General features: G+C 55.4%; 1 protein-coding gene and 1 long non-coding RNA gene across 3 annotated transcripts; one reads left to right on the top strand and one right to left on the bottom strand.

The window, feature by feature from the left end:
• Positions 1-604: 604 nt before the first annotated feature.
• Positions 605-23,079, bottom strand: LOC139155905 (cell adhesion molecule DSCAML1-like). 2 transcript variants are annotated; one of them, XM_070731272.1, is made up of 19 exons: positions 22,913-23,079; positions 20,181-20,250; positions 18,677-18,941; positions 13,655-13,801; positions 12,992-13,147; positions 12,092-12,231; positions 9,359-9,539; positions 9,158-9,275; positions 8,907-9,070; positions 8,685-8,783; positions 7,770-7,958; positions 6,500-6,787; positions 6,238-6,393; positions 5,685-5,715; positions 5,442-5,560; positions 5,046-5,198; positions 4,156-4,350; positions 2,197-2,508; positions 605-1,488 (listed from the first exon to the last, which is right to left on the bottom strand). In XM_070731272.1, exons 3-19 carry the CDS (start codon positions 18,777-18,779, stop codon positions 1,031-1,033), a joined length of 3,009 nt encoding a protein of 1,002 aa, XP_070587373.1. In that variant the 5' UTR covers positions 18,780-18,941; positions 20,181-20,250; positions 22,913-23,079; the 3' UTR covers positions 605-1,030. The 2 variants fall into 2 exon arrangements, with proteins under 2 accessions (XP_070587373.1, XP_070587375.1); XM_070731274.1 differs by having other exon boundaries at positions 9,359-9,512.
• On the top strand, positions 4,489-7,181 carry LOC139155906 (uncharacterized). The gene is made up of 3 exons (XR_011557133.1): positions 4,489-4,634; positions 4,867-4,954; positions 5,672-7,181. It is a non-coding gene; the product is annotated as an uncharacterized lncRNA (long non-coding RNA).
• Positions 23,080-24,386: the final 1,307 nt, after the last annotated feature.

Raw genomic sequence — 24,386 nt, 5'->3', positions numbered from 1 at the left:
CGGCCACACCTGCCCCTCTGGCGCGGCTGTGAGGTGGTCCTTGCCCTCCTCTGAGGCTTCCTTCCTGAGCTCTGCAGCGATCCAGCGGAGCCAGCTGCTAAGTCTACCTTGACTCCTGGCACCTGCAGTGAACAGTTCACGCACTCAGACAAAGGACCCCCGGAAGGGAAAACCAGCCCCTGGCTCCTCTGTTAGGCCAGGTGGAGAGTGTGGCCAGGGCCGAGACTCTCCTTGCCAACCAGCGGAGCAACGGCCCGACTAAAAGCCCCTGGAGGGCCCCGGTCAACTGGAAGCCTGCTGGTCTGCTATTTCTCCCTGTCTGACCATTCGTATTTTATCCCCTGTGGCGAGGAAAGGGAAGTGGCCCTTTGAAAGGTCACATGAGGCATTGCAGCATTTAAGTAGCTCGGATGCCTAACGGATGTATATATAAAATAACGATCCGCCCTAGGTCTGACCTCTCCTAGAACAGCTTGTCATTCATGTGAAAACAGGATGTGAATTGCAGGCCTCTGCAACAGGGCTCCAGAATTGATTCTGAGGAAGCCACCAGCTCCCTGTTGGTTCTTGGAGATGAGCCTACACCAAACAAGGGACTCTTGTCTTATAGAAACATAACTTTTATTGCACACTGCGCTGGCTTTTTTTTTTTTAAATAGAAAAAGGTATTAACACAGGCAGATGCAAGTGGAAGCAAATCCCGTGGTTGACCAAACATTAAAACAACATGCAGTGTCCCAAAGGTTTGGTTTTTTTTAAAAAACCCCTCAGGCTGCCTGATGAGGGCAATGAGAGGGTGGGGAAGAGCAGCTGCCCATCAGAATCCGGCCCCCTCTTCCGCCCCCCCCCAAAAGGAGGGCAGGGCTGCTGCTTCGTAAAAGAAATTCCTGCAAATGCCTGGAGCCCTCCTGACGTCCCCCCCGATTCTGGAGAAGAGAAAAATAGTTCCATTTATACAAAAACAAAAAGTCCACTCTGTACAAGAGCTCCACTTAATCCCAGTATAAATGACTTGGAGAAAGAGCCGCGGCTACACCAGCGTGTAGGATTTGGAGTAGGCGGCCGTTCCCGGCTTCTGTGGCCTCCCAGCGCCGGAGGTGCTCATTTCTAGCAGGGAGTCCTTGGACCCCCCAACCTTGCTATGCATAGGCAAGCGCGGCTCAGCGGCGGGAGGGCCGGGGCTGGGCTCGAGGGCCGGGGCGGGGGCAGCGGTGGAAGCAGCAGCAGCAGCAGCAGGAGGGGCGCCGCTGGCAGAGCCGGGCACGGCCAGAGTCCTCTGAGGTAAGGTGGTGGCTGCCGTGGGGTGTGGCGCAGCCGAGGCCTTGCTGCCAGCCTCTAGAGTCAAGTGCCTGGCCTGCGTGTGGTAAGCCCGGGCCAGGTTCCGGACGGAGGCTTCCCGGGGTGGCACCGCAGGGCAAGGGTCTTGAAGGTCGGGCTTGCGGAAGAACGGGTCGGGCTTCATGTACAAGGGCAGGTTGCAGTAGTCACCTGTGGGAGGCAGAAAGAGGGTGAGCAGGGAGGCTGGGCCGGCGGCAGCCCCACGGTTGGGTACTCAAGGGCCACCGCGTGAGAAGCAACCCCTTCAGGGAGAAGGGCAAAGCGGGTGGAAGAGCCAGCCCACCCTCCCCGTCGATGGAGCTCTCAGGCCGGCTCTGGCCACCTGACCGGGGGTGGGGGGGAAGCCGCTTTTCCCGTCCCACTCTCCCCGCTCACTCCAATACTTCCTGGGGAAGTGGCCCTGAACTGCCTCTGGAAGAGCTGCACTCTTGTGGGCAGCACGGCTAACGTGCGGCATTGAAGGCAGACTGCCCACAGCCTGGAGTTTGATCCTGGCCGACTCGAGGTTGGCTCGGCCTTCCCTCCTCCCGAGGTCAGCAAAACGAGGAGGGGCCTGGATTGCTGGGACAGGATCAGGGGTGGGCTACTGCCCAGACGGGGTGTGTGTGGACGCAGTGGGGTAGCAAAAATGGAGCTCCACCCCAGAGCCCCCAATTTGCACTGAGAGATGTGGAAAGAGAATGCACAAGCCACGGCCACAGGATGGTAGTAAAGATTTTGGTAGCCCTTCACTGGGCAGGAATCCTGACCCTGTGAGCCACCCCCCAGAGGGTGGTGCCTGGGGCAGTCTATGGGCACGGAGGAGCAGGCGGAATTGCTATTGTCCTTTCGGGCGCCCAAAGCTGCATCGTGGCTCACTTTTATTTGCTCGGTGAGGGATAGGCACAGCCACGCCCTTGCCACGGTCGCTGTCTTGTGGCTTGGGAGGAGAGGCGGTGAAGCGGCAGATGCCTGGCTCAGAAGGAGTGCTCATGGAAGTCATGCTGTCAGCATTCTCATTGGTGCCAGTGGTCATCTGGTCAGAGGAGCTGTCGGAAATGAAGCACTCTGTGATTTCAAACTTGGCGTGTTGCAACTGCTCCTCTAACTTGGCATGCTCATACGCCCGAGCCAGCTCTTCGTAGGTGGACGAGGCACTCTCGGTGGACACCATGCTGTTCCGGCCTTTGTCTGTGGGAACAAGAGGGAGACAATGCGAACCCTGCCAGCAGAACCAGCCGGAGAGAGTCGGTGGCACTCCAGCTGCCCTTGACTGAGCTGAAACAGCCGGGGCTACAGGGAGCCGGTGCCTAGCCAAAGTGGGGAGGGGGCGGGAGGGCTGTTGCCTCTGAAGATCTCGGCAGGAGCCCACTGGCTCAATCCTGGCAAGACCGAGAGTGGGAGGGGCGCTGGAAGCCAACGGTATATCCCATCTCCTCTTCTTGGATGGGGCCGTGCTCCCTAAGCCCAGAATGCTTGGGAAATAAGGTGGTCCTCCTGGACGTGCAACAACTGCTCAAGCACCAGAAGGCTGCTGTGGCTAGGAGAGATTTTGTGCAGCTCCATCTTGCGTGCGTTACATAAATGACAATCCTGCCACCCTACAAAAAGACTATTCAAACAATTGGCAGCTCCAAATCTCAACCAACAAATGCTCTGCCTTACACATCAAATCAAACGATCATCTCTAAGCAGCCACGTGCCAGAGCTCACTGTAACAGCATTGCCCAAAAAGCATTAAAAGCTGCTAACCTAATCTTGCATAGCTTCTTCTTCTTCTGGTATAATTGAACTGCAAACTAGGGCACACAAAATGTTTCCTAGGCCAGTTCTTGAATACAGATCATCTGTCTGCAATACAATACAAGGAGTCCAGAGAAATTTCAGGAGAAAAGTCCTCCCTCCTCTGCTCGTAACAGAATAGGCCACCAGACGTGAAGTTTTGGGGCTTAGAGCTTTGTCGTCTTCGGTCTGACCTAAGCATAGTACATAAAATTATCTGCTACAATGTCCTTCCTGACAATGAATACTTCAGCTTGAACCACAACAATACACAAGCACGTAATAGATACAAACTTATGGTAAACCGCACCAAACTTGATTGCAGAAAATACGACTTCAGTTAATGCCTGGACTGCACCGCCTGACTCACAGCTCTTGGCTTCTTCCCCAAACCCCCAAACGTTAACCTTAGATTGCCTACAGTCGACCTCACCCAATTCCTACGAGGTCTTTAAGGGGCCTGCATAAGTCCACCAGCAAGGCCCCTGTCCCTGTCCTAATATTCTCTTTTATCCATATCCATTTCATGTATTCATAGTTATGTTTATACCTATAGATGTTATCTAATACATGGTTGATGAAATAATAAAATAAATAAAAATAAAATGCTGGTTACAACACTTTCTGAACTAAAGGTATCTGTTCACAGCTCCTTATTTCTTTACCACCTTTAATTCCTGCAAACGACTCTCCCGGAAGTGGCTATCTGTTCACTGAGCTCACCGTAACAGGCTGCTGGTGTCCAGAAGAGAACTTAGATCTGGACATTGTGAAGCATGACAGACCCTGAGTAACATTCCTTGTTGTGATGATGCATGGAAGGGGGCGGTAGCGATTGGTGGAATAAACCTGGTTTGTGTTAGAATTGTTGCTTTTCATGGAATATTCTGTAGAACCACTTAAGAATCTGGGTTCTCTTTACGCATATAAGTTATAATGCGCAAATAACAGCTCGGCAACCCATGAGGAAAGAAGAGCGAGCCTCTTGCCAGTTCTGGGCTGGCAGGACAGGGCGAGCTGCGGCCAGGCCATTTCAAAGGCTGTGGCTGGACCCACCTGTGTCCTGCGACAAGCTGGCACTGAAACTGTCACTCTCGGTCACGGTGATGCCATGCTGGGAGCCCACCGCTCTCCAGTCGGAGGCCAGCGTCCGTGCCGGCGTGGAGGCCTGGCACTTAGTGAGAGTCCACTGGCTGGAGTATCTGTTCCGGGCACTGTGTGTCGATTTCACACTTTTCCTCGAAACAGGATCTGCAAGGGGAGAGAGGAGGCGGCGGGTGGAGGTTGTGCCTCGCAAGGCTCTCACTCACGCAGTAGCTCCACGTCTACCTTGGGGGTGCCTTGTGTCTGAAATTATGTTTTTTTCCCTGCCCCCCCCTTTGCCCATAGTCTCAGTGGGAGGTTACTGAGTATGCCACACGCAGCAGGGAAGGCGGTGGAGCAGGACACGCACCAAGACCTGTGGCCAGCAGCAGCACGCACAACACAAAACCTTGGTTGCACACAGGCAGGAACCCCAAGAGGACGAGGGACAGGTAAGCGCTGAGCAGGGAGGGGAGGGGCAGCCATGGGGCCGGGTGGGGGGCTGCCTGTGAGTTTGAGCAAAGCACATGGCCAGCAGGCCACATAGCATCATCGGAGGGCATAGAAGGGCCAAGCGGACTCAGGTTCATTCAGTCCCTCTAATTCTGGACGGCAAGACCTGACATCGCTAAAATCAGCCTGTAGTCTGGTCACTTGCCCAGCCACAGTGCATTTATGTTGCAGATGAAGGCTTCAACGGTCAAGTTCCCACAGCCACCGTCTTCCAGCACTGTCAGTAGGGATGAACGTGGCCGCACGATTCAAAGCTGCGGTGAGAATTTGGCGCCCCCGAGGCCTCGTCCCTCCCTCTGCTTGGTCTCTCCCCTGCGGGGCCCAAGGGGAGGGTCGCCTGCAGAGCTTACTGGTGCCAGGGCGGATGTCAGACATGTCAATCAAAGGCCCCGTGTTCTGGATCAGTGCTGGGTGGTGCAGCGACACCCCTGTGCAGAAGGTCTGCGGATTGACCGTCTGGTTGAATTCCGGGTCGGAGACGGGGACTGTGGCTTTGTCGTCTCCTGTGGGAAACAGGTTTGGACAATGACCTCCCGTCCTGGGACTGCCCTCGCAGCCTCGCTGGGGGTGGGGAGGAAGGCCGGCCAGGAGTCCCATTCAGCCCAGTGGGTGCTGGGAAGGGGAGAGCCGCGGTGCCCCTAGGACGGAGGAGCGACCCCCATGCCCAGACCCGGGGGAAGGCAAAGGAGGCAGCTCTGAAGATAAGCTCCGGTCCGGGACGGTCTGGGGAAGCTGAAGCCGCTCACCGATCTGCTTGATCCCCTCCTTGTCCTCAATGAGCAGCTGGACGCGGGGGATGTCGATGTGCAGCCGGGGGCCTTGCGGGGGGCCCTTCACGGGCGTGTCAAAGCTGCGGTTGTTCTTACTGGGAAACGGAAGCAGGAGGAGAGCAGGTGGGGCTGGAGGCCGGCTGCACCCCCCCCCATGGGTCCCGAACCCCAAGGTCCCAACGCGGTTCATTTATTCTATTTCCTAGATACGTGACCCACCTGATGAGCATTTCGGCCAAACTCTTTGCATCTGCAAGGGAAGAGCAGAGGGGCCTGAACGGAGGCAGCGGGAGCAGCTCCTATCAGGCCGAGAGGTCACCGGGGGGGGGGGTGTTCCCTCTCTATGGGGAGGTCAGGCTAAAGGAACCGGCTCCTCCTGCAGGGGGAAACAGGTGGTCCCAAGGGGGCAAGGTTCCTTCAGGCAACAGTGACTTTATGGCCAGTGCTCGGCTGCCATTTGGGGGCTTGGCCTCCCGTCCCACCACTGGCCCCCGTCCTGACCACGCGACGCTTGCTGACCGGCTGCATCAAAAGCGGCTCCAAAACCCGGTGTTGTCCTGCGAGGCCTCCCTCCGTGGGGGCAAGGCGTGAATCTCCCTGTGCAGCCCCAACTGTGGCCGCAGGACAAGGACCGTCCGTGCGGGCAGCTCTAACGAGGGCCCTGCGCTGCAGCCTCGGCCTTCCGTCCCCCAACCCACCTAGGTGGGCAGCTGCAGGGACCGAACCCTCTGCTGGGCCCGGAGGTCGTAATTCCCAGCAATCAAACCTTCACCTCGCAAACGCTTCAGCCTCTTCTCCTTCCGCTTCTTTCGAACCACAACGAGCAGCGCCACCCCCAGCGTGGCCAGGATGACCGGGCAAGCGATGGTGAAAAGCTTCTGGACGTCGTCCCCTTCCCCTTGCGCAGACTTAATAGGCGGGATGGTGCCTGCACGGAAGACCCAGCACAAGCCGTGGACCCCCAGAGAAAGCCCGGCCCACAGGCGGTGGGGGCCTCTCACCCCCCCACCCCCCGCCGGCCAGTCCCTACTCACTGCCATCGTAGTCCAGGGTGGCGAACTGCAGGGTCTCATTGCCGCATCCGGCACTGTTGCATGCTCTCATGCGCAGCTCGTACCACGTGGCTTCGTGCAGGTCGGTCAGAAAGAGTTCGCTGGAATAATTCGCCCGCAGACTCTGCCACGCCCAGGTGCTTTTGGGCCGGAACTCCAGGACAATGGCCGCAATCGGGCAGCCGCCATTGTTCCAGCCTTGCAGACTCAGCCTGGCGTGGGTGGAGTTGATGTGGGTGAAGAGATGTTGGTCCTTATTGAAAGACGGTTCTACAAAAAGGAGAAAGGGGATCGAGCTCTTTGCCAGGTTCTCACGGGGGACCGACCTTCCCTTCAGGTGGACCGCCCGACCAAACGGAGAGCGGCCATTAATTTCCTTCTTCGTTACCATCACCGTCCACTTAGGCATTATGAAAGCCGGCACCCCTGCCTGCCAGGCTGGGCGGGGGCTCCCTTCGGCCAGGCCGCCCTGTCCCAGCTGTGCAACACCTGATGGAGCCCCAGCGGCCCTGCCTCACCCAAGGACCACCTCCCTCCCCCCCCATTCTAAAATGGGGTTCGTTAATTTCTCTCCTCCTGCCAAGAAAGATTGAATGACTGACTGTTCAGTTGCAGAACATCCATGTTGGTTGCTATCTATATAAAAATTAATTTTAAACCATTAATAACTGACGTTCGGAAATGTTCAAAATATCTCCAGAAAACCAGGAAAATACTCAAAACAGTTTAACATACGTACTGCTATTCCCTGTATTGGCAACAACCTCCTATGCCATATTGTGGTACACAAATTTGAACTGGGTTTGGGAAAAGCAACACAATTCTTTTCCCTACACACAACCACCCCGAGTCTTGATGATGATGATGATGATGATGATAATAATAATAATAATTTTATAATAATAATTTTTTTTACTATTATTATTACAAAAATTAATGGGAAAAGTGTTCCTGCTTCTTCATTGGGTGATCCAAGAAGATTGACAAGGGGGCTTTGATTCTAGCCAAGGGGGCAGTGCTTCAATTAATCTTCATCTGATGCCCTGGCCGTCTCTGGCGTGCCTGAAATTGGCCAATCTCGGGGTGAAGTGCCGCCTCTCCTCTTCCGGCTGAGCTCCAGCCAGGGGGCCATGGGCACGGACGTCACTGTCCTGCCCCCCCCTTCCCTCCCTGCACGAACCCCTCGGTCTTTCTCTGGGCAGAGCCCAACCGCCGCGCTGCAGGGCTCCCTCCCTCCGGGCCCCAGAGTCACCTCTGCCGTGGGTCTTGGCCTCAATGATCTCGCTGATACGGCCGGCCCCCACGCTGTTCTTAGCGGCCAGCTTCACCTTGTACCAGGTCCCGCATTTCAGGCTGCCCAGCTTGAAGGAGCGCTCAGCGGAGGCGATCAGGACGTCCTTCCACTCCTCACTGTGGTCCACCGAGTACTGGAGCACAAAGCCTGCGAGGGGGCAGCCAAGGCAGCCGGTCGGAGAAGGGGGCCCACGCGGCCGGGGTCCTGCCGTCCCTTCCACCCACGCTCAGGCAAAGCTAATCGGAGCCACAAAACGCCCCCTCACACCAGAGGGTGCCAGCTGCCCCAAGGAGGGGGGTGGGGGGGCGGGTCCTGCGGCCGTGCGCTTGTGCCACAGAGAGAGGGAGGGATCCCTTCAGCCAGTGGTGGACCGGCTCCCCCCTCTCTCTGCCTCTCTCTCTCTCTCAGGCACATTTTCTCTCCCTCTCTCTGTCTCTGTCTCTCACTTTCTCTCTCTTAAACACCCTCTCTCCCTCTCTCCGTCTCTCTCTCTGTCTCTATCTCACTTTCTCTCACACACACACACACTTTCTCCCTCTCTGTCTCTCTCTCTGTCTCTGTCTCTCTCTCACACACGCTTTCTCTCTCCCTCTCTGTCTCTGTCTCACGCACTTTCTAACCCCCCCCCACACCCCCTCGAATGGAGCTCTGAGGAATCGTTCACAGAGCCAAGGAGCCCTTGAGAGCTCCTCCACCGAGCATCGGCCTCCCTTGGGAAATCTTTGGCCCCAGCAACACGGGGCAGCTGCGCCCAGGAGGCCGAGAGCACGGCCCCCAATGGAGCCCAGGCCCAGAGAAGGAAGGCGGGACAGAGTGGGGGAAACCCGTCCGGGAACCATCAGGCTTCCCCCGTCGACCCCCCCCCCAACTTGCCTCGGATGGAGCTGCCGCCATTGTCACCGGGGATCCAGGCCAAAGTGATCGAGGAAGCCGAAGTCTTGGACACCATCAGCCGGGGCTGGTCTGGGGGCACTGGAAGGGAAGGCCGTGGGGGTCAGCCTCCTCCTCACCCACCAGGCCAGGCACTCTGGGGCAGGGAAGGGAGGGGGCATCTGGGGCCAAATGAAGGGGGGGGCTTCCTTCTGATGGGCTCACCTTGCACCAGCAGGTTGACAATGATGGTGTCGAACCCCCAGGTGTTGGTGGCGGTGCAGGTGTAATAGCCCGAGTCCTCTGCTTTCACCGAGCGCAGGGTCAGGGTGCCGTTGGGCTGGATCTGGCGATGACCATCCAGAATGACCGGAATAGCCGAGTCATCACTGCCAGAGAAGACCTGAACGTGAGCGAGGCAGGCTCTGGCTTCCAAACCCCCCCACCCCCCCCACCTTTGGTTTTAAGGAGAGCACCTGTCCTTCGTCCACTTCATGGCCGGGAGAGGGTCCCCCACCGAGCTGCATGGCAGCCGCACGTCCTTCATCCAGGGGGTGCTGACTGTGCCCCCAAAGGAGATGATCTTGGCTGGAGCTGCAAAAAAGGGGGAGGCTGACGGGGGCTGGGGTCCACAGCAGCCGCCAAAGTGCCGGGCGCTCCCCGTGCTGCTTGCAAACCTTTTCCAGCCGGCTCAATGGTGACCTTCTCGCTCATGTTGCCCCGCCCGGCGGAGGTGACAGCCGCAACCCAGAGCAGGTACTGCTGCCCGCGGTTCAGGTGTGCGATGCGATAGAACAGCTGCTCCGGGCTGGTTTCATACTCGCTGGGAGCCTGCAGGAGAACCGAAGGAGAACAGGCCTGCAGCTGGATCAGATTGCTTCCCTGCACGCCCAGCCACCCGGCCCAACAGCTGCCCCCCACCAGCCTGTGTCCCTGGGGGCAACCGCTGAGCCGTTGCTGCATGGATTCATTTACTGGGCTTGTATGCCGGCCTTGCAACATATAGAAAGACAATGAAAACCTTTTAAACCCAATTTAAGTTTAAAATTAACTAACCTAAACCCCCAAGTTTATTACAAGTCAATCCCTCCCACTGCGGCCTATCTCAGGGTGAGGGGTCCTTGTGCACGTCCTTCCTTCTCCACCTGCCCAAAATCTCAGCGGCTGCCCTGCTTCCTGGTCTGAGGAGAAAGACCTTTCCCTAAGGGCCTCCCTGACCCTTCTGCAGGACCTCAAACGCTTTTCATCTCTAACTTGGGCTCTTTTATAAACAAAGCCCCGATCTTGTCCGGCCGTTGATCTCAGCTCTCTTCAGCCATCATCAGAACACACGGCTGACATTCTTGGCCTGGAGCTGGCAGATGGTGCCTACCTGTGTGTCTGTCGCCCTATTGCAACTCACAACTCCCGGCATGCACTGCTTCCGACTCCTGCAAGACGGACCTTCAGGCTGCCGGGAGCTGCACTGACCGTTGGTTTGATGGAGTGTCCAAGCAGTTGTAGACTGTGGCCCGAGGCATGTCCCTGTGGAAGCAGGCAAGCCAGCCCAGCTGCCCAAAGCCCCCAGGTCCTCACTCGGGCTCTCCTCTGGGGTCCGGAGAAAAGGAGGCCACCCCCGACCCCCCTCCTCCTCCTCCTCCCTGGGGAAGTCCTGCATTCCGGACTCTGGGCTGCCACCCGTGGGCCCCGGCAGCGGCCTTAGAAGCGCTCCATCGAGGCCAGGGCCACGCCTGACTGGCAGACCAGCACCGCACCCCTGTGCCCGAAGCGTTGTGGTTTGTCGTGCTTGGAACACGGACTGATAGATCCACAGGCAGAATGCTTAAATCTAACCAGTGTTTAAATATGCAAGCATAAATGTTACATGGCATGCATAATTTTAGGCCAAATGGCAGCCCTGACAAGATGCCAAGGAAACAAGATTGATGAAAGATTGTGTTGCCCTGGAAACGAAGCCCCAGATGTTAAAACGAACGGCAGGAAGCGACCTCGGTAAGCAAATGCTGTGCCCGCCCCACTCCCCAACCTAGGGGACCCCGAACGCCCGCAGGAGGCCAACCAAGATCTGGGCTGCCCCATTTCCCTGCCCTCGATGGACCAAGCAGTCCCTGTCCTGCCTGGGCCACACGGAGCCAACGGCCAAAGGCTCAGCCGCGGTTCTGTCGTTGGCTTGTTGGCTGATCACCGCTCAGCTCTCCCCTACTGCAATGAATCGAAACCAGCCTCATGAGGACCGCTGCCTTGAGGTCTCTGCAGGAGGCGACCGTCTCCACGGCCCTCCTACATGGAGCATCCCAAGAATCTTAATTCGAACCCACAGCCACTTCACCCCAGGGTCCCAACACCTTCTCTATAATCTTCCCAAAGAAGGGCGAGTTTGAGATGAAAGCGGATGATCATTTCGTGGTGGAACCATTCCCACTGTCAACGTTTATCTATTTGTTTGTTTTATTCCATTTACGTATCCCAGAGACCGGCTAACGTCCACAGAATCTGCCTTCCCCGCCTCCTGTCAGCCAAGCAATGTCGCCTGGTCGGGCCCAGGGGAAGGGCCTTCTCTGTGGCAGCTCCGACCCTCTGGAATCAGCTGCCCCAGAGATTCGCACTGCCCCCACCCTCCTGGCCTTCCGGCAGGCCTGGGGCTGTTGAGCATTGCCCCATGCTCCGTCCAACAGCGTAAACCAGTGGCTATGGATGAAGGCCAGTTGGATGGATTGTTTTTTAGACTGTGTGGGGTTTGTCACACGTTGTATTGGGCTCATGTTGTAAGCCACCCTGAGCCCACAGGAGAAGGGCAACCTAGAAATCCAGTTCATTAATTCATTAAATCTATTTATTTCATTTGTTCGGATTTGCCCCCACCCTCCTTGCCTTTCTTAGCTCCTAAAAACCCACCTCTGCCGTCAGTCATGGGGGAATTGATTCCCCTGGGCCGTTTCCATTTTATGTGTGGTTTGTATGAGATGTATGGTTGTTTTTATATTAAGGGTTTTAAACGGTTTTTTAATCTGTGTTTTGTTGTTGTGAGCCGCCCTGAGTCTTCGGAGAGGGGCGGCATACAAATCTAATAAATAATAATAATAATAATAATCATCATCATCATCATCATCATCATCAACGGCAGGCAGAAGGGAGGGAGGGAGGGAAGTTTGACCGGCTATCACACTGTCCTTCCCTTCCCCGTCCTGGTGCCCCAAACAGCCTGAGACGGTCCACCCAATGGCGGGCGGCCTCCGGCAGTTCCCAGTTACAACCCGGGCTGAGGTGGGCACCCCACCCCCCGAGCACAGCTTCCCAAGGCCAGCGCTCTCTTCAGGGTGCCTGGCACAGCCCCCCCCCCCCCCCGGTTCACTGCGGGGCATCTCCGGGGTGCCTGCTCCCCCTCCAGGAGCCCCCTCCCAGCTGCTCACCGGCTGGCCGGAGCCCGGGCTGGAGCAGAAGATGGTGTACTTCCGGATCACTCCGTTCGGCTTCGAGGGGGGCAGCCAAGACACCACAACGCTGCTGGCGGAGGAAGGCACCGCTTTGATCCCGGCAGGAGGGCCCGGAACTGCAAGAGGGAAGGAGCCCCATTCGCGGTGATCAGCCGCCCCAGCCCCCAAAGGCCCTGCTCTCCTGGGGGGCAGCGTCTGCCACTGGAGGGGAAGTCCTGGCAGCCGCCTGCTCTCAGCCCCACGGAGGATTCGGGACCCGGCCTCTCTGGCCACACCTGGGAGAGATCAGCTGGCCAGCCCACACCTGCTGGGAGTGCTGCCACCCAGGTGGGCTTGACCTGAGGGTCCCCAGTGCCCATCCAGCCCACCGTTCAAATCATGTCACAGCTAGAAAAGAGCCCCACTGCCCCCAAGCGCTGGAGCGCAGCCCAGATGTGGTGTCCCTTTCATGCCCTGGGATGGACACAAAGGGCGGGTGGCTAAGGCCAGCAGGAGCTGCAGGGGGCCTTTTCTGACCCTGCAACGGGCTGCCCCCCCTCTGCAGGGCTCTCTTGCCAAACGCCCGCAGCCCCTGACTCTGCCCTGTGGCCCAGAAGACGCCCGCAGCCTCCCCACCCCTGGCAGGGAGACCCGGGGGCCCAGGCCCAGGAGCCGTGGCTGCCCTGGCTGGGAGGGGAGGACAGGCCACGCAACTGGGTTAGCTGGGCCAAAGACCCCAATTCCCGAGGGAGGGCGGAAGAGGAAAGTCCTGAGCCCCCCCCCAGAGCGGGCCCCCCGGGGCCTTTCCGAAGCAGAGCCTCCCCCCCAAAATTGAGTGGCTGTCCCCCGTAGGCAAGGGGCCCAGCCCCACCCCCGCCCAGCTTCGTGGTCACTCACTGTCTTCCTTGGTCTGAATGTGGAGGACGTTGCTGCGGACCCCGTCGCCCGCCTGGGTGTAGGCCAAGACCTGCACGCTGTAGTTGGTGAACTTCTCCAGGCCGCGCAGCTCCGCCCGCTCCCGAGTGGTGGTGACGTTCTGCATCTCCCCCCATTCTGTTGGGGAAGCAAGGACACTCCGTCGGTGCAGAGGCCGGCCAGGCCCCCACTGCCCGCCTCTGCCACCCCCACCCGCACGGCTCAGCCTGCCCGGAGGGCCTCGGGGACAGGGGTGTGGAGAGCGGCCCTGGGGTCTATCTGGCACGTGGACAAAACGTCTACTGAGGGTCAGAGACGGCCTTCTGCAGTCTCCAGGACCCCCCCCCCACCGAGAAGGACGTGGGCCCACTGGGCCAAACACAGCAAGAGCTGCCACAAGAGCCAGGCAGAGGTTCCCAGAGGAGGGTGGGGTGGGATTCGCTCGTCTGGCAGTGGCTGAGTGACAGGCAGCCACCGCTTGGAGCCTCCAGGAGGGACATGACTTCTGACGTGAGCCATCTGCGGATCTGGTGTGTTGGGGGGGAGGAAGGACACTCTCCGGCCCTCCAGACAGGATGCTGCACGCTGAATCCAATTAGCGAAAGTGGACTAAGTGAGGCCGTGGGCACGTGGCTCCCGACTCACCCCCATCCATGTAGAGAGACCAGAAGATGACCCGGTAGCCCTTCAAGATGCCGTTGAGGGTGCTCCTGGGGGGCTCGGACCACGAGATGACAGCCACGTCGGAGGTGATGGACAGGGCCCTCACGTTCTCAGGGGGCTGGCTGGGAACTGGACAGGGAAGCAAGGGGAGAGGGGTGCCACCTTGGCCCTTCCTTCCAACAGGAGGGCAGCGTCATGGGCCGATCGTCCAGCCCCGATCCCCATCGAGTCCCCGGCCGTGGCGTCTTCCGCCAGGCCCAGCAGGCTGTGCACTTGCCTGAGGAAGGGTTGGCTGTGCGAGCGATTGGGGTGGAGGTAATGAGAACCCGCTGCCCCCAAAGAGAGATCTCGGGGTTTTATGAGCATTTAAATGACGATATATCATCCTAATGATCCACTTGGAAAAACATGATTGTTTCAGTTTATTTACGTGTGAAGCCGGATGCAAGTGGTGTAATTAGGGGCTGGTGTTATAAACGAATAGACGTCCATTGAAGGACACGAAGGTAATATAATTATGGGGAGGGCCCCTTGAATACCCCAGGAGGAGCCCTAAACGAGGCAGGAAGCGATCCTGCTTTGACAGGCTAACGAGGGCCTTAATTAAGCATGAAGAACGGCTGAACCAACCAGGAAGAAACTTTTGCTCCCCCCCCCCCCGGCACAAGGCGTTGTGGGCAGAGAGACTCAGGGACCCCCGCCAGCCCAGACTGGGGTCACATTAACAGGGGGACAGGGGGCCAAGAGGGACCAGGCATTCCAGGTCAGGAAGGTTATCTTCTGCCAATCTTGGGAAGGGAAGGGGAGGGAAAAGGAGGGGAGGGGAGGGAATGGGAGTGAAAGGAAAGGAAGGGGAGGGAAAGGAAAGGAAGGGGAGGGAAAGGAAGGGAAAGGAAGGGGAGGGAAAAGAAGGGAAAGGAAGGGGAGGGGAGGGAAAGGAAGGGGGAAAAAGGGGAGGGAAAGGAAGGGAAAGGAAGGGGAGGGGAGGGAAAGGAAGGGGAAAAAAGGGGAGGGAAAGGAAGGGAAAGGAAGGGGAGGGAAAAGAAGGGAAAGGAAGGGGAGGGGAGGGAAAGGAAGGGGAAAAAAGGGGAGGGAAAGGAAGGGAAAGGAAGGGGAGGGGAGGGAAAGGAAGGGGAAAAAAGGGGAGGGAAAGGAAGGGAAAGGAAGGGGAGGGAAAGGAAAGGAAGGGGAGGGAAAAGAAGGGAAAGGAAGGGGAGGGGAGGGAAAGGAAGGGGAAAAAAGGGGAGGGAAAGGAAGGGAAAGGAAGGGGAGGGAAAGGAAAGGAAGGGGAGGGAAAGGAAGGGAAAGGAAGGGGAGGGGAGGGAAAGGAAGGGGGAAAAAGGGGAGGGAAAGGAAGGGAAAGGAAGGGGAGGGAAAGGAAAGGAAGGGGAGGGAAAAGAAGGGAAAGGAAGGGGAGGGAAAGGAAAGGAAGGGAAAGGAAGGGGAGGGAAAGGAAGGGGAGTGAAAGGAAAGGAAGGGGAGGGAAAGAAAGGGGAGGGAAAGGAAAGGAAAGGAAGGGGAGGGAAAGGAAGGGGAGGGAAAGGAAAGGAAAGGAAGGGGAGGGAAAGGAAGGGGAGGGAAAGGAAAGGAAGGGGAGGGAAAGGAAAGGAAGGGGAGGGAAAGGAAGGGGAGGGAAAGGAAGGGGAGGGAAAGGAAGGGGAGGGAAAGGAAAGGAAAGGAAGGGGAGGGAAAAGAAGGGGAGGGAAAGGAAAGGAAGGGGAGGGAAAGGAAGGGGAGGGAAAGGAAGGGGAGGGAAAGGAAGGGGAGGGAAAGGAAAGGAAAGGAAGGGGAGGGAAAAGAAGGGGAGGGAAAGGAAAGGAAGGGGAGGGAAAGGAAAGGAAGGGGAGGGAAAGGAAGGGGAGGGAAAGGAAAGGAAGGGGAGGGAAAGGAAGGGGAGGGAAAGGAAAGGAAGGGGAGGGAAAGGAAGGGGAGGGAAAGGAAAGGAAGGGGAGGGAAAGGAAAGGAAGGGGAGGGAAAGGAAGGGAAAGGAAGGGGAGGGAAAAGAAGGGAAAGGAAGGGGAGGGGAGGGAAAGGAAGAGGAAAAAAGGGGAGGGAAAGGAAGGGAAAGGAAGGGGAGTGAAAGAAAGGAAGGGGAGGGAAAGGAAGGGGAGTGAAGGAAAGGAAGGGGAGGGAAAGGAAAGGAAGGGAAAGGAAGGGGAGGGGAGGGAAAGGAAGGGGGGAAAAGGGGAGGGAAAGGAAAGGAAAGGAAGGGGAGTGAAAGGAAAGGAAGGGGAGGGAAAGGAAGGGGAGGGAAAAGAAGGGAAAGGAAGGGGAGGGGAGGGAAAGGAAGGGGAAAAAGGGGAGGGAAAGGAAGGGAAAGGAAGGGGAGTGAAAGGAAAGGAAGGGAGGGAAAGGAAGGGGAGTGAAAGGAAAGGAAGGGGAGGGAAAGGAAAGGAAGGGAAAGGAAGGGGAGGGGAGGAAAGGAAGGGGAAAAAAGGGGAGGGAAAGGAAGGGAAAGGAAGGGGAGTGAAAGGAAAGGAAGGGGAGGGAAAGGAAGGGGAGTGAAAGGAAGGAAGGGGAGGGAAAGGAAAGGAAGGGAAAGGAAGGGAATGGGAGTGAAAGGAAAGGGGAAAAAGGGGAGGGAAAGGAAGGGAAAGGAAGGGGAGGGAAGGAAAGGAAGGGGAGGGAAAGGAAAGGAAGGGAAAGGAAGGGAGGGGAGGGAAAGGAAGGGGAAAAAAGGGGAGGGAAAGGAAGGGAAAGGAAGGGGAGTGAAAGGAAAGGAAGGGGAGGGAAAGGAAGGGGAGTGAAAGGAAAGGAAGGGGAGGGAAAGGAAAGGAAGGGAAAGGAAGGGAATGGGAGTGAAAGGAAAGGGAAAAAGGGGAGGGAAAGGAAGGGAAAGGAAGGGGAGGGAAAGGAAAGGAAGGGAGGGAAAAGAAGGGAAAGGAAGGGGAGGGAAAGAAAGAAGGGAAAGGAAGGGGAGGGAAAGGAAGGGGAGTGAAAGGAAAGGAAGGGGAGGGAAAGAAAGGGGAGGGAAAGGAAAGGAAAGGAAGGGGAGGGAAAGGAAGGGGAGGGAAAGGAAAGGAAAGGAAGGGGAGGGAAAGGAAGGGGAGGGAAAGGAAAGGAAGGGGAGGGAAAGGAAGGGGAGTGAAAGGAAAGGAAGGGGAGGGAAAGGAAGGGGAGGGAAGGAAAGGAAGGGAGGGAAAGGAAGGGGAGGGAAAGGAAAGGAAAGGAAGGGGAGTGAAAGGAAAGGAAGGGGAGGGGAAAAAAGGGGAGGGAAAGGAAGGGAAAGGAAGGGGAGGGAAAGGAAAGGAAGGAAAGGAAGGGGAGTGAAAGGAAAGGAAGGGGAGGGAAAGGAAGGGGAGGGAAAGGAAAGGAAGGGAGGGAAAGGAAGGGGAGGGAAAGGAAAGGAAGGGGAGTGAAAGGAAAGGAAGGGGAGGGGAAAAAAGGGGAGGGAAAGGAAGGGAAAGGAAGGGGAGGAAAGGAAAGGAAGGGGAGGGAAAGGAAGGGGAGGGGGAAAAAGGGGAGGGAAAGGAAGGGAAAGGAAAGGGGAGGAAGGAAAGGAAGGGAAAGGAAGGGGAGTGAAAGGAAAGGAAGGGGAGGGAAAGGAAGGGGAGGGAAAGGAAAGGAAGGGGAGGGAAAGGAAGGGGAGGGAAAGGAAAGGAAAGGAAGGGGAGGGGAAAAAAGGGGAGGGAAAGGAAGGGAAAGGAAGGGGAGGGAAAGGAAAGGAAAGGAAGGGGAGGGAAAGGAAGGGGAGGGGAAAAAAGGGGAGGGAAAGGAAGGGAAAGGAAGGGAGGGAAAGGAAAGGAAGGGAAAGGAAGGGGAGGGAAAGGAAAGGAAGGGGAGGGAAAGGAAGGGGAGGGAAAGGAAAGGAAAGGAAGGGGAGTGAAAGGAAAGGAAGGGGAGGGGAAAAAAGGGGAGGGAAAGGAAGGGAAAGGAAGGGGAGGGAAAGGAAAGGAAAGGAAGGGGAGGGAAAGGAAGGGGAGGGGAAAAAGGGGAGGAAGGAAGGGAAAGGAAGGGGAGGGAAAGGAAGGGGAGGGAAAGGAAGGGGAGGAAAGGAAAGGAAGGGGAGGGAAAGGAAGGGGAGTGAAAGGAAAGGAAGGGGAGGGAAAGGAAGGGGAGGGAAAGGAAAGGAAGGGGAGGGAAAGGAAGGGAGGGAAAGGAAAGGAAAGGAAGGGAGAGTGAAAGGAAAGGAAGGGGAGGGGAAAAAAGGGGAGGGAAAGGAAGGGAAGGAAGGGGAGGGAAAGGAAAGGAAGGGAAAGGAAGGGGAGTGAAAGAAAGGAAGGGGAGTGAAAGGAAGGGGAGGAAAGGAAAGGAAAGGAAGGGGAGTGAAAGGAAAGGAAGGGGAGGGGAAAAAAGGGGAGGGAAAGGAAGGGAAAGGAAGGGGAGGGAAGAAAGGAAAGGAAGGGGAGGGAAAGGAAGGGGAGGGGAAAAAAGGGGAGGGAAAGGAAGGGAAAGGAAGGGGAAGGGAAAGGAAAGGAAGGGAAAGGAAGGGGAGTGAAAGGAAAGGAAAGGAAGGGAAAGGAAGGGGAGGGAAAGGAAGGGGAGGGAAAGGAAAGGAAAGGAAGGGAAGGAAGGGGAGGGAAAGGAAGGGAGGGAAAGGGAAGGAAGGGGAGGGAAAGGAAGGGGAGGGAAGGAAAGGAAAGGAAGGGGAGTGAAAGGAAAGGAAGGGGAGGGGAAAAAAGGGGAGGGAAAGGAAGGGAAAGGAAGGGGAGGGAAAGGAAAAGAAGGGGAGGGAAGTCTTGCTCTCTGCCACTCACGCACTTGTCCTAAGTGGGGCCACCACCGAATGGGGCTACCATGTATTTCAGCTCCCACAGAGAAATGGCCATGCACCTAGAGCCCCCAAAGGCAGAATAGGCAGAATAAAACCCAGCTGGGGAGCCCCACCCCTCCTCCTAACAATTATTGCTGCTCTGGTGACGAATCGGTTCAGCAGGCAGGAGCCGGGCTTCCTGTGGGGGAACAGGAGCAGCTTGGAGGGGGGGTGGGGGGTGGGGGCAGCCCGGCTGTACCGGAATGAAATGCAGCAGCGGCTGAACAAGCAAGCGACTGCCGAAGGCTCACCGTCCTCCAGCGTGGTGGCATTGATTTCACTGGAGGAGGGCCCGGTGCCCGCCCGGAGGGCCGGTGCCCGCCCCGGTTGAAGGCCCTGCACCACCCACCCCATACTGGGCAAATTTCTTCAGGTTGTCCAGGGTGTAGACTTCGCTGTCCCCCGTGGCCTTCATCTCCACGATGCTGTACTGGCCGCTGCTTCCGGGGCTGTTCTCCCGATAGCCGATCTGGTAGCCTCGGATAACCCCGTTCTGGAGTTCCCTCTCTTGGGGGCCTCGCGGGTCAAGGAGGGGAGTCAAGACGGGGGAAGGGAGCCAGAGGGCGGCAGGCAGGGGCCAGTCTCCTCCCCCCGCCCAGCCCCCCCTGAAGGCCCACTCCCCCAGTTGTTCAAGGGACGGGGTGTGCCGAAGAGCGCCCTAGGCCTTCGGGGCAGCCCTGCCCTCCTCACGTTCACGCCGCTCTGCATGGCGGCCGTGGAGAAGGGCAGAAGAGGTGGTCTTCCTCTTGGCACAGGTATCCCAAAAGAAGGGCAAAGCAGGAGGAGGCCCCTCTGGCCACTCTTCCTTGGGAATGGGGGCCCACGCCAAGGAGGCTGGCTGGCTTCCGTCGGAGCCAAGAGCCCCCCTTTCCTCGTGATATTTAACCCCAGTCGCTCAACTGAAGGACTTTCGGCAAATACAATTCTCCCTCAACGTTTTAAAAAATATAGATTTCTTTAAAAAATTATTTATCTACTTATTTTCAAATAAACCCTCATAGTCACTGGGAGTCTGGTGGCATATAAAGTTAACAAACTGGAAAGAAAAAGACATCCCCCGAGGAGGAGGACGTGCTGAGCCAAAATCATAGAGTGCGGGGAGATGGACATTTATTTATTTATTTATTTATTTTTATTGGATTTGTATGCCGCCCCCTCTCCGCAGACTCGGGGCGGCTAACAACAATGATAAAAAAACAACATGTAACAATCCAATTTACTAAAACAACCTAAAAACCCTTATTATAAAAACCAAACAATAACTTGTAGTGGCCTAGGGGAAGGAATATCCTAACTCCCCCCATGCCTGGCGACAAAGGTGGGTCTTGAGTAATTTGCGAAAGACAAGGAGGGTGGGGGCCATTCTAATCTCTGGGGGAGTTGATTCAGAGGTCCGGGGCCACCACAGAGAAGGTTCTTCCCCTGGGGCCCGCCAAACGACATTGTATTGGTCGACGGGACCGGAGAAGGCCAACTCTGTGGGGGCCCTTATCGGCCGCTGGGCTTCGTGCGGTAGAAGGCGGTTCCGGATGTATTCTGGCCCAATGCCATGTAGGGCTTTAAAGGTCATTACCAACACTTTGAATTGTGACCGGAAACCCGATCGGCAGCCAGTGCAGGCCGCGGAGTGTTGCAGAAACGTGGCGAATCTAGGGAGCCCCACGATGGCTCTCGCGGGGCGCGTTCTGCACGATCTGAAGTTGATGGTTCCAATGAATCGCAGCCCTCCTTCCCGCACAGAACGCGTGTACTTGCCTTCCAGGTGACCTGGATGCTTTGGGAGGTCATCGGCTGCAGGGTGACATCCAGCGGGGGACCATCAGAGCTGAAAGAGTGGAAGTCCCATGACACGTTGTGCAGACAAAGAGAAGCCCCTGGGGGTGGCGCATTCCTGACCCTGGCCTGCCTGCGAAACGCCCAGGGAGGCAGGCCTGGTGGAATGGACTCGGGGAGAGGAAGAATGCTTGCTGGAACTGGGCATGGCTAGTTTACTGAAAAGAAGGACCAGGGGAGACGTGGTAGCAATGTCCCAACATCTCAAGGCTTGCCACAAAGAAGAGGGAGTCAAACTGTTCTCCAGGGTACCTGAGGGTAGAACAAGAAGCAATGGGTGGAAACTAATCAAGAAGAGAGATTCGCACTGCCCCACCCCCTCCTCACCTTTCGCAAGAGCCAGGCATGGGGCAATTATATCAAGACCCCTTCCCCCTGTTTACGAAAGGTACTGTGTGGTTGTGAATGAATTGGCTGACTGATTTTAATATATATGGGATTTGGTGGTAATTTTTAATAAATTAGATTTGTTGTGTTATTTTTGTACTCCTGTGAGCTGCCCCGAGTCTTCTGGAGAAGGATGGCATACAGTCGGAACAATTAATCAGTGGGACAGCTTGCCTCCAGAAGTTGTGAATGTTCCAACACTACACTACATCCTACCTCTTTGTAGACTTTAGTTCAGCATTCAACACCCATCATACTGGACATTCTTCCAAACTAAATTAAATCAGCTATTGGTACCCTGAACACAAGCTTCCTAACAGACAGGAAACAGCAAGTGAAGCTAGGCAAAATCATATAGATACCTGTACAATTAGCAAAGGGGGTCCTCCAAGGCTGTGTATTCTCACCCCTTCTCTCTCTATCCCAATGATTGCATCTCAAATGACCCATCTGTTAAACTACTGAAGTTTTGCAGATGATACAACAGTGATTGGACTCATTCGGGACAACAATGAAACCGCAGACAGACAGGAGGTTGAACAACCTAGCAGCCTCATGGCGCCACTGGAACAATATGGAACTGAACACACTCAAAACCTTAGAAATGGTGGTAGACTTTAGGAGAAAACCTCCCATCTTTCCACCTCTTACAATGCTGCACAACACATTACCAACAGTAGAGACCTTCAAATTTCTAGGTTCTACCATATCTCAGGACCTAAAATGGCCACCTAACATCAAAAGCCTCATGAAAAAGCACCACGAAGAATGTTCTTTCTGTGCCAACTCAGGAAGCACAAGTCAAAAAAAGAGCTGTGAAAATATTTATGGACCCCCTCACATTCTGGACACAAACAGTTTCAACTCCTACCCTCAAAAACATCATAGAGCACTGCACACCAAGACCAACTAGACACAAGAACAGCTTCCCCCCAAACGCCATCCGCTCTGCTAAACAAATAATTCCCTCACTACAGTATTCACTAAGGCTGCATTGCTATTACTACTATTTTTTCTCATCACTCCTATCACCCATCTCCTCCCACTTATGACTGTAACCTGTTGCTTGTGTCCTTACGATTTATATTAATATTGTTTCCTGATTGCTTATTTGACCCATATGACAATCATTAAGTATTGTACCTCATGATTCTTGACAAATGTCTCTTTTCTTTGATGCACACTGAGAACATTTGCACCAAAGACAAATTCCCTTGTGTGTCCAATCACACTTGACCAATAAAGAATTCTATCCTATTCACTTATTCACTAGAAGTTTTAAAGAAGATATTGGATAATCATTTGACTGAAGGGATGCAGGGGATTGGACTAGATTGGCCCCTTCCAACTCTGTTCTTTTGTTTTATTCTATCTGTTCTACAAACTTCGGAGGTGCTTTAGCTTGCTGGGAAGGGGCTCCCTCCATGGAGAGAGAGAGAGAGAGAGAGAGAGAGAGAGAGAGAGACAGGCCGGTAGTGAAGACCGCAAGAGCCACCGTGCAAAGGCCACGAAGACCCGGCTTTGCCGACAGGCCTGGGGGGCCATGAACCAACAACATCCATGGCCCAAATTGTATGAAAATGTTTATTATACTTACTGGGGTTTTTAATTAATGTTTTAGAACTTAGTTTTATATTTGACATCTTTTTATTGTCTTGTATTTTACATTGTTGTAAGCCGCGCTGAGTCCTTCGGAAGTCGAATAAATAAATAATAAACTTGAGATCCAGAAAGTTCTTTGCTTACAGGGGAAACCTTGGGGAATGCTGTAAATTATACCGAAGGATCCCTTATTCTGTGGCATTTTAGAAAGCAGACCGGTTTATTTTGATGCAAGGCCTCTCATCAGATAAATCCCACTCGACCCATGTTTTCATTGCGAAAGCTTTTCAAGGGAACCGGGTCAGTTCATCAGGAGAGCAGTGGAGATGCCCGCAGGACCCACCCAAGAAAACAGGCAAATGGCTTTTGCCCCCAAGGAACCAGGGATTCTGCCAACCTGACAAGCCCGTGTGCACTCACATGGACATTGTTGCCACCGAGGACTTCAGCATCCCCTACACACACACACACACACACACACACCCCTTGTCCATGGAGACCGAGCGAGCACAACAGACTCCCGGCAGAACAAGGGTGGGGGGCGAAAAGAAACGGGTCTTAAGCGCAGACACGACGGCGAGTTCTCAGCCTCCACCGTCCTCCTCTCTCTCCCACTCTGCCCGCCGCCCGTGCGATTCATAAACTGCCTTGTGGCGGAAGGGCACCTGCTTCCTCCGTGCTGATGGTCAGATCCTTGCTTGGCTCACTGCGGCCAATCTTGTTGAAGGAAAACATGCGGATGCTGTAGACCGAGGCCGGGTGAAGGTCCACGATGTTGGCCTGGTTGATGGAGGAGAGATGTTCGGGTGGACTGCTTGAAGTCCCAGGATTCTGGAAACCAACAGAACGGGGGAGCGTTTACGGGCCGACCCAAACACAGCTGCGTGTGGCAAAGCCTTTCAACCAAACACAATTGGGAAGAAGGAGGCGGGAGGGGGACAGGGAGCTTCACTTTTGTTTTCTCACACCTCCAACATTATTTTAGCTCCTGGGAGGCTGGAGGTCAAGACAGAGTAACAAGTCGGCCAAACTGACTGCATAGGAGAGTTAAATAATAGCAACCGATAAATAATAAATGTATCCATAAATAAATAACAAATAGCTGTGGCTATGGAACATCCGCAGCCTCTGCCAGGCCCCTCCCAACCCTCCCCCAAAGTAGGATCGGCACACGGCTACCGTCAGGTGGGGGACAGAACAGTGGAATCGGAAGCGATCCACAAGGTCCTGTGAAAATAAAATCAGGGATCTGGATGAAGACTCCCAATACCTGGGCCCTCCCTTCCAGCCGACAACATCGACCACGCTGAAGTCGAGGAGGAGGACTTACACTCAAAGAACATCATTAGCGTGAGGAAGATCTTAAGGAGGAAATACTAGCAAGGGAATTAACATCTGGGCAATTCCTGTCATTAGATACACAGCTGGAATAGCAGACTGGACTCAAAAGAGAACTAAAGGTCCTGGATAGGAAGGCCAGAGAAATAATGGCGAGGAATCGTGCCCTTTTGTTCATCCAACAGGTGTTGGCAGACTTACTTACCAGGAAAATAAGTGAAGTCACCAAGAAAATAAATTTTTCTTGGTGTCCACAACTGACCTCACATTAACTGGACCCCTATAACAACTAGCAACAAACTACTGGACTCAGCAATTGTCTCTATCTCAACTTCTGCAATACACCCAATTTATGGACTACAAATAAAAGAGCAGTTTTGCAGCAGTGTCCTTACCAAAACAACCATAATAATAGGATAACCCAATTCTAACTTTTAAAAAGCCAACTATGATATCATAGATGCCGACTCTCATCTGTAATGGGAGAAGATGGCAAGGAAGTGATGGATGGCAGGGAGGACATGGACCGTTTTTGCCTCTCAAAAGCAGCACAGCAGCCGGCAGAGAAGGAATACGAGTCAAGAGGAATGGGCAGCAGGTCCTCGTATGCAGAATGGACGCCTTCAAATCACCAGGCCCAGTGGCTTGCATCCCCAAAGTTCTGAAGACACTGGAAGAAGGGATCTCGGAACCCACTGAACCAATCCTTCAAAGCCTCCTGGAGAACCAAGGAACTGCCAGAGGACTGGATAAAATCTTGCGTGATTCCAATCTTCAAAAATGGGAAACTGGAGGCCAGTC

Source organism: Erythrolamprus reginae, unplaced genomic scaffold (assembly GCF_031021105.1).
Source record: "Erythrolamprus reginae isolate rEryReg1 unplaced genomic scaffold, rEryReg1.hap1 scaffold_128, whole genome shotgun sequence".
Lineage (NCBI taxonomy): Eukaryota > Metazoa > Chordata > Lepidosauria > Squamata > Dipsadidae > Erythrolamprus > Erythrolamprus reginae.
Note: the sequence above shows the minus strand (reverse complement) of the source record. Positions and strands in the feature narration are given on the sequence as shown.